Here is a 9653-nt window from a genome sequence, read left to right as displayed (position 1 = left end):
AGACTATAACATCTACGGTGGCCGTTTGGGAAATAACGTACGTATGACCTGTTAAATCTTAAATTGTTAAAACCATGGCATTGTATTTAATTGAAAGTCTCTGTTAAAACACAGCAAAACAACTGAGCGCCTTTGACCAGGCCGGAAACGATATCGACCCAATTGTCAATATGTCATCTATTTATGACGTCATATACACCGTTGTGTAGCAACGCCGTCAACTTCCGTCGTTTCATTCTAGACACGCTACATGTATGCTGCGAACTTTCCGATCGTGAAGGTTCTATAACGAATTTGAAGCAATGAGTTGTTGTCCGTGTTTTAAGCCTGAAATAAACTCATTCGGAGAGTTACTGGAACTAACTCAAGGAGGATTCAGCACACAAGAAGGAAGATGTGAACTTGTTGGATATAAATATTGTGATAGAATTGACAAAAATGAGGTAACATTGCAAAAAGCTGTTCAGGATATAATTTTGTTTACTCGGAAGAACAAGAGTAAACCCGAAAAGATCCAGCTATCATGGTTGGGTCTCCATCTCGCCCTTGGCTTATGTTACCAGTACAAGTCAATGGATAAGGTATTGCTCCGAGGCATATTAACTGAGATGTTGAAGTTTAGCCATGGGATAGATTTGGGTCTCTTTATGAGAGATCTCTTACATTACGAGGACCCATCTGCGGCAAATGATGCAGTTGCAAAGTCAATGTATGTTATTGGTCACTGTGCGGGCTTCAGAGTAACGTTGACGAAGGAGAATCTTGGCGACAGCGTACTCATGGGGCCGTCACGGATTGTTTACAAAGAACTCTTGCAGAAAAATGTGGTACATTACTTTGACTTACCAACAGGACATCCTACTCTGTCAATGTCCGCCAACGCTCCTCCAGAAAACTTTGTCGGTCAGACATGCATGTTCCTGGCGTGTGAGAATCTGAAGCCAAAAGTAGTGTTGGTTCTGCTCCAGCATGGCGCTTCACCAACAGGCGCCCCCTTGGACCAACTTCTACAGACTCTTGGGGGTCACCAGCTTGTAGTTGGAGCGCTAGCAGGACCTCTTAAGATCAGTGCCCCCATTAACATTATACAGGAGTGTTTGCGCTTCTGCCTGAGGGCGATACCAAGACTGAATGTCCGGTTTGATGGCGAGACAGTGTCCGATCTACGAAAAAAGAACCAGGACGTGTACTTCTTGAAGAGGGAGGCTTGCGGATATATGCCAGACGACTGCTATAAGGATCCGTCTATGCTGAAACATCTGGCTAGATTTGCAATCAGAAAACGCCTACTTGAAAATGACCTGTTGCCGTCCGGGATAGACAAACTCCCAAAGTTAACTAAAGAACTCGTCCAGTACATGAATTTACTGTCCTAATTTTTCTACATTTTCGTCACCGATAAACACCCTTAGAGAATAACACATTTTGATGTAGATATATTTAAATATTCTAGGACATTTTAATTCATAAATTACTTACATATATGCATTTGATAAAATAAATATCATTGATATTTGTCATTTTCGTTTTGCTCCGTTTGTATTTACATGGTTGATTGTTACCGACTGTAAATAAAGTGTTTCGTTTGGTTTATCGGGTTTAGCTTTAAACATTTCATGACGTGTATACAGGTGTACATTTATGGCAAGTCAGGTTGTCATTTATTCATGGAGCAATGTTGATCCAGTACTTAACCAAATTATATAAGATATCTCATATATTATATGAGATATCTTATATATTATATAAGATATCTTATAAACATATAAGATATCTTATTTTAAGTTTATGAGATATCTTATATCTTTTATAAGATATCTTATATACTTTATAAGATATCTTATATACTTTATAAGATATCTTGTAAAAGATATAAGATATCTTATAAAAGATATAAGATATCTCATAAACTTTTCTTTATAAGATATCTTATATTTTTTATAAGATATCTTATATAATATATAAGATATCTTATATAATATATGAGATATCTTATATAATTTGGTTAAGTACTGGATCAACATTGCTCCATGAATAAATGACAACCTGACTTGCCATAAATGTACACCTGTATACACGTCATGAAATGTTTAAAGCTAAACCCGATAAACCAAACGAAACACTTTATTTACAGTCGGTAACAATCAACCATGTAAATACAAACGGAGCAAAACGAAAATGACAAATATCAATGATATTTATTTTATCAAATGCATATATGTAAGTAATTTATGAATTAAAATGTCCTAGAATATTTAAATATATCTACATCAAAATGTGTTATTCTCTAAGGGTGTTTATCGGTGACGAAAATGTAGAAAAATTAGGACAGTAAATTCATGTACTGGACGAGTTCTTTAGTTAACTTTGGGAGTTTGTCTATCCCGGACGGCAACAGGTCATTTTCAAGTAGGCGTTTTCTGATTGCAAATCTAGCCAGATGTTTCAGCATAGACGGATCCTTATAGCAGTCGTCTGGCATATATCCGCAAGCCTCCCTCTTCAAGAAGTACACGTCCTGGTTCTTTTTTCGTAGATCGGACACTGTCTCGCCATCAAACCGGACATTCAGTCTTGGTATCGCCCTCAGGCAGAAGCGCAAACACNATAAACATACAAGATATTTTATAAACATATAAGATATCTTATAATCATATAAGATATCTTATTTAAAGTTTATGAGATATCTTATATCTTTTATAAGATATCTTATATAAAATATCTCAATTAATTTTCTTTATAAGATATCTTATATATATGATATATGATATTTTATAAAAAATATAAGATATCTCATTTTATTTTCATTATAAGATATCTTTTATGAGATATCTTATATTACATATAAGACATCTTATATCTTTTATGAGATATCTTTTATGAGATATCTTATAAAGAAAGGTATATAAGCTATCTTATTTATTATATAATATATCTTATTTATTATATAAGATATCTTATAAAGTATATAAGATATCTTATATAATTAAATAGGATATCTTATATAATTTGGTTAAGTACTGGATCAACATTACTCCATGAATAAATGACAATTTGGCTTGCCATACGTCTGTATTGGAGGCGGTATGTATGTTGATCTGATGCCGACTTTAGGGTGCTACTTCACTGAAATACCATACCGAAGTCTCCCAGCACAGTAGTCCGCCCATCCGCGATACTCCATAGGTTACGATCACTTTTGCTCTCTGCACCCCTTGAATATATCATGAAAAAATCGAAGGCTAAGTGTGCCTCACCTTGTTGATGAGAAGAAGACTAGTTCGATCCTTTGATGAATATCAAAGGAATCTCGCAGTCGCGTTACGGTAAAATTGACTGGCTTTGAAGTCATATGCCGATAGCGATAGGTCAGGGTTTTTTTACCTGATACCAATCAAACAGCTATCTTCGTGCCTTCAGTTTTGCCATGACATATTCCAGGGATGCAGCCCTTGAGTATCGAGGATGTTGTCCATCCGGTCACATCATACTGACACTTGACAGAATGATTGGTTTTGGGTTAATTTTGTTTAACGTCTAATTAACAGCAAAGGTCATTTAAGGACGTGCCTCCATGTGTGAACTGTGTGGGTGCTTGCGTGTGTGTATGCAGGAGACATGGTATGTTGGTGTACTTGCCTCCTTGTGAGAGCGCGGAACTGATGCCGACTTTATAATGTTATCTGAAAGGTGTGTTTACGAATACCGAAAACAGCATTGATTAATCGCAAAACGTCAGTTGTTCTACATCTGAGCATCAAATGTTCCAATGTCACATCGGCACGTTCCTCTCACCACAAGGACCCGATAATTTGTTATAGTTGGAATATTTGGACCTATTCTGATGTATGGAGAGTAATATTAGACGTTTCAGTGATTTAAAAAATCTCTCGGTAACAATAACACCCTCAATGACGATAGGTGATGTTTGATGCGAAAAAGTTAGGTCGGGTTTATTTTCCGACATCGAGAGTTTTCCACCATTAGTAGGATGCATTTTTTCCGAGAGTTGATCAAGACCCCTAAAATGTCTATATCATGAAAAGGTCACGATGACTATAAGTTAAGATAGTGTTTCGTTTGGTTTATATGGTTTAACTTTAAAACGTCTATGTCTATATATCATAGACATTTGGTCCAAAAATTTTAACTGTAACAAGTTATCGGGTCCCTGTAATTCCTCATTGTATCAACCACTATATGTTCAGAGTTGTTTGTTTGTACACATACGCGTGCGTCGGAGGCGGTATCCGCGGACCTGATGCCGACTTCACAATGCTTCCTCACTAAAATACCATGCTTCGTCGCATGGGCGAAGGTTCGGTGCGGCTTGGTGATCATGAAGTACTGTATAAGACGTTTGGGGTGTTGTTGTTTTTTGGGCGAAATTCCATGAATGTTAGAATGTAGTTGGGGCGTTATGGGTTTTTTGGGCGAACTGGTTGGGGCGATATGAATCAAATTTGGGGCGTAACAGCTTGGGGAATTACGGTTTTTGGGGAAATCGTCTAACACCCGATCAAGAAAAGCGATAAACTAAATATCACATTTGGGTCCGTTATACTGGTACATTGTTTTCGCCGATTTGCCATTATACACTGATCACGTGCAGCAATTGCATGTAAGGAAAATCCCTGGTATAGAAAATATTGCGTGCCCACTGACAGGTGGCACCAATTAAATTCCTACGCTATCATGATTTATCTGTACTATGGAGCACTTAAAATTACTGCCTTCTTATTCACTTGTTCCGATTCTTGTCGTCAAGAATGGTCTAGATCTTGATAAAGAACTCGTGATATTATATCAATATTCCTCGCTATGAATAATCCAGGATGGATAAACCAATAATTACTTGATTGCATTAAAAAGCTCATATTTTCTGATGAAAAGAATTGTTTTCTTTTAATTAATGTCAGAACTCGATTCTCACATCAAAGATCGATCGGTTTAATTTCTGACTATGAAATAAGTTCATGCAGTTCCCAAAAAAAAACATAATATATTGATGTCAAGAATTAAGTTTGTTGAAACCGGTCTTGCCTTTTGAAGGCCCGATAAGAAGGTTATGGTGTTAAAACAATCTGCTGTAAGTTATAATGTGGATTTTTTTGTTTATTTTAATTGGTATATTCTAAAGAAACAGATGCTTAACCTATTAATTCCGAAATAACTGTTTCTTTTAAACTTGATTTAGATGAAAGGTACCGGAATCGGCCGAGGTTTGCCGAATGGTCAAAGGTCATGGTGGAAACTAGCAAAAACTTGCATGGCGGCCAATTAGGAGTCCTTTGATACGATTACGATTTCTTTATTACGATATATCCCAGTGGCGGATCCAGGGGGGTTTCCATGGTTTCCGGAAACCCCCCCAGCATTTTTAGACAAAAAAAAAAAAATCCCAACAATTTTTTTTTCTCAATTTTTTTGGTTGTTGCTGTGGTAAACCGACAGTAGATCTACCGGAGTACCACTGCAAAGATTTTTTTGGGGGTTTCCGGAAACCCCCCTAGCATTTTTTTTTTTTTTGCCAACCGATGTTGCCGTCCCGGAGTAGAACACTGGCAGCATCAAGAGTTATTGCCCTTCGAAAGAAACTCTTCATTTACTGAACAGGGAACCGCCATATTTGATTTTGTTATTTGCAAAATGGTACGTAGTCGGCAGAAGTTTTCCAGCAAAGATGCGAAAGGCGTATCGGCGATCACCAATTTTTTCAGACAAACAGGTAAGGTCAAATGAGATCTTCATAATCATGTATCTTGATATAAATGTGCAAGCGCGCGTGATCAGGTAACGATTTGTACAAATCTGCCGAGGTATGGCTTCACAAATCATGCATTTTGACCCGTGTTCTATCTGATCTATTTAATGTTTTAGATTATTTTCGTGTTCGGATAAACACTTGTATGCGTCACATTAACAGATTGTTCATTATTTCGATAACAATAGGTCGCTGTTTATTGATAAATTGATGATGCAAGTTGCAACGAGTTATGATAGCTCCGTAAACAACTCGGATAATCGGCGTCCGATTAGACGTGTTTTATAAAGAATATTTACAAACAAGTACTCGAAATCATTACAAAAAAACATTTCTTTTAAAGTTATTGCCAAAAATTATGCATATTTATAGATTTAATTGGTCACAACGGCACCAATGTGGCGTATTGACTCAATCGTTATTGGCTGGACTGAATATAGAAGGCGCTATATAAGTATATTTAGAGCTCGAACCTGTCCATTACTTTAAAAAAATTATACAATACAGAATAGGTAGGCCTATTGTTTCATTTAAAACGCTTGAATTCACTACTTAGTACATTGTGATCTTGTTATAATTCACCGCCATAATAGGAAACAAGTCTTCACTATTGTTTCCTATTTTATTTGGGTCTTAAGTGTTTTTTTATTTAATTTGTTTTGTTTTTGTTTTAATTTTTCCTTATCTATATTCACTGGCTTCGTATCCTGTTTTTTTTTTTTTTTTTAAATGTTATCTTTCTCTAGTAAATGAAAAATAACACTTTTATCGAATAGATATTTCTCTATACTATATATATTTCACTGGTAAAATGTAATAAAATAAAATTATTTAGTGATAAAATGTATGCGAAGTAAAACAAATAATTTTTATATCATCACATAAAGGTGTACCAAGATCCATACTTTTTCTTTCTTATGTTTGTAACTTGGTTGAATGTTCTAGCCTATATATGTTTGTAAGTGTATATGAGTGTGTCTTGTTGAGCTATGTATTAAATTTATGACCGGAGAAGACTTATATAGGCTTAAAGTTTCCATATTTACCTCAAGGTAAAGTTTACGATGAGATGTCACACTTCTTAACCCCGATATAATTTTCATAGCTTCAATTTGAACAGATTCAAGCATACTAAATTCTCCAATGGTACAGTTATTCCAGATAACATCACCATACTCAAGCACAGGTCTTATATAAGAATAGAATAATGTTTCCAATGATTTTCTATCAATTTTATATTTAGGCATTCTCAATATGTTTAGTCTAATACAAGCTTTATTAAAAATATCATGAATATGATCCCCCCCATGTACCTTTAGAATTAAAAAGTAACCCTAAATGTTATATATAGGCTAAGCCTGTTGTCTCATCCAATTTTTCATTTTTTTGTCCAATAAAATTTGTTGAAATCCATACTGATTGATTGGTCATTCCCTACCTACAGAGTTCTCCAGGACATCCTAACATATATTGTTTACAACAACAAAATATCCCCCCCCCGCAAAAAAAACACCCCAATTGATAATGATATTGCAGTTCTTACAGTAATATATGTCTTACTGATGTGTACCAGCAGACTGGTTATTACATTGATTGAAATATTATAATAAAGAGGCTTAATAGTCTGTTTTCTTAATTGTTACTATATACATATATATTATTCTTTCAGATCATACAGCATCCTTATGTCATCCCGAAGAAAGTCGAACGTCGCGTACGTCAGAAACACCAGACATTGACACATCAGACACCTCCTCATGTCAGCCAGAATCAGCTTGTATGCTGGATTCCTTCAACTGCCCTGGGTCTATAATTACCACGACAGAAGTCAGCAATATCCCATCAGCCTCATCAGGTAATTAAAAGCATAACCAATTTATATGATTATGTTGCACAAACACAGATGTTTCAATAAATAACCAAACAAAGCAGAAAATGCTATGTAGTGATAAATGCAACATTGCTCTAATAATTAGTCACTTTCCATTTAATCAGAACACATCGGTTGATATGATATAATTAGTATTATAGTATAGATTTATCAAATAAGAAGTCGCATAAATGCCATGTATAAATGTATTGTTATTGTAAGACAAATAAATGTCAATGGTTCAGGTTGTTTTGATGATGTATATGTGCCCATTATGTGGATAAACATATATATGTTAGCAATAATTATATGATATATCCTGAATATATTTTGTGTTAAAAAAAGTCTTCCCATGTTGTAAAAAAGACATTTGTATGTCCCCATCTTATGTTTTAGCAAACTTATTAATTAAAATACTATTTACTTCAACTAATGTACAGTCTTTAATTTGCAGGTTTTGGTATTACCAGTGTTGAAGCTACCAGCGTATGTGATGGCAGTGACCGGGATTTGTTTAAATACATAAACAGAGTTTTAAGTAGAGAGGACATATATTTATTGTTGTCTTGTGTAGTGTTTTTATTGAGGTCTTTTAAAAATATTAATTGGTTTCTTGTGTAGAGTATTTATTGAGGTCTTGTTAAAATGTTTATTGATGTCCTGTGATAGGATATTTATTGAGGTCTTGTTAAAATATTCATTGTTTTGTGTACAGTATTTATTGAGGTCTTGTTAAAATATTCATTGTTTTGTGTAGAGTATTTATTGAGGTCTTGTTAAAATATTTATTTTTTGGTGTACAGTATTTATTGAAGTCTTGTTTAAATATTTATTGATGTCATGTGTGAGAGTATATGTTATACATTGAGATGATGTGAGAATGACTGAAAGTAATTAAATGAGATCTTGTGAGAATATTTATTGAGGTCTTATGATAGAGTATTTATAATATTGTTATATTTGGTGTTAAGAGTGTGTATATGTGAAAATGTTTGAGGATACATGAATGAATGTTGGTGTGTGGGTGTTAGTGGGTGTGTGTGAGTGAAAGAAGGATGTGTACATTTTCTTCATTTTAGAATTCATCCTTGATTTATTAAAACATTCTGAATGTCAATTACTAGTTTGGTTGTTATTTGATGATTCCATGAACAATTGATGTGAAGCCACTAAGAACTTGAAGCATATACTAAAGCTATACAAAGTCTTAAGATAAGCATTAATTACTTACATAAAAAAGGTCATTTTTATTACTGTAGCATCTTTGTATAAACTTCCAGAATGCTTCAAGTAATTTTGGTACTGTCAATTTTGATGCAAAATTCATATAAAACAGACAAATTTAATAAAATGTGAAGGCAGATTTTCAGTGGCCAGAGAGCACCATTTCACACTTAAGAATAAAAAAAAATCCGGGGGGGCATGCCCCCGGACCCCCCTAGCAGACTCCCTCGCTTCGCTCAGTCGGTTGCCTCGCTTCGCTCGGCAAATGTCTCACCCCAAAACTTTTGGAAACCCCCCCAGCTTTGCCTCTGGATCCGCCACTGTATCCACACTGAAAAAATATACGAACATCGAGTACGAAATCAGGTACATCTATTCTTTAGGGAAAATCTTCAATGTTTGGCACTTACATCGTAATAAATCAGCGATCGTGCAATTTGTTGGAGGGTCGCAGATGGGTGTGTCAGTTTACATTTACATTTATACTGCAAAGGGCCGTCGAACAGCATCAACTTGCAGGTAGACTTGTGTGGCGTGGCTTTCACATGAGTTCGTTAAAAACTGGTTAAAAAGTTAAAACTATTTACAGGATCCACATTCACTCTGCAAGATGACTTGAATGCCTCAGTTCTCCCCAGTAGACTGGTGGATCGGGGTATTTATCGGACAAGTCAATCAAATTGATTATTTTTCCTTTCTCCGATACATCATCTTTAAACCTGTTTCTGGTATACTTAACTTTGACCTTTCCCGCCGATACAGGAAAAATTTCAAAAATTTGTAAAATAAGTAAAG

The 9653-nt window shown here is 35.1% G+C and overlaps 1 protein-coding gene across 1 annotated transcript; it reads left to right on the top strand.

Annotated features, from left to right (window-relative positions):
• The first annotated feature begins 5406 nt into the window (after positions 1 to 5406).
• On the top strand, positions 5407 to 8289 carry LOC110454314. The gene is made up of 3 exons (XM_021503762.1): positions 5407 to 5728; positions 7434 to 7619; positions 8089 to 8289. The coding sequence occupies exons 1-3, from the start codon at positions 5650 to 5652 to the stop codon at positions 8253 to 8255; spliced, it is 432 nt and encodes a 143-aa protein (XP_021359437.1). The 5' UTR covers positions 5407 to 5649; the 3' UTR covers positions 8256 to 8289.
• The last annotated feature ends 1364 nt before the right edge of the window (positions 8290 to 9653 follow it).

The sequence above is a fragment of the Mizuhopecten yessoensis genome, unplaced genomic scaffold, assembly GCF_002113885.1.
Source record: "Mizuhopecten yessoensis strain PY_sf001 unplaced genomic scaffold, ASM211388v2 scaffold917, whole genome shotgun sequence".
NCBI classification, from domain to species: Eukaryota; Metazoa; Mollusca; class Bivalvia; order Pectinida; family Pectinidae; genus Mizuhopecten; species Mizuhopecten yessoensis.
Note: the sequence above shows the minus strand (reverse complement) of the source record. Positions and strands in the feature narration are given on the sequence as shown.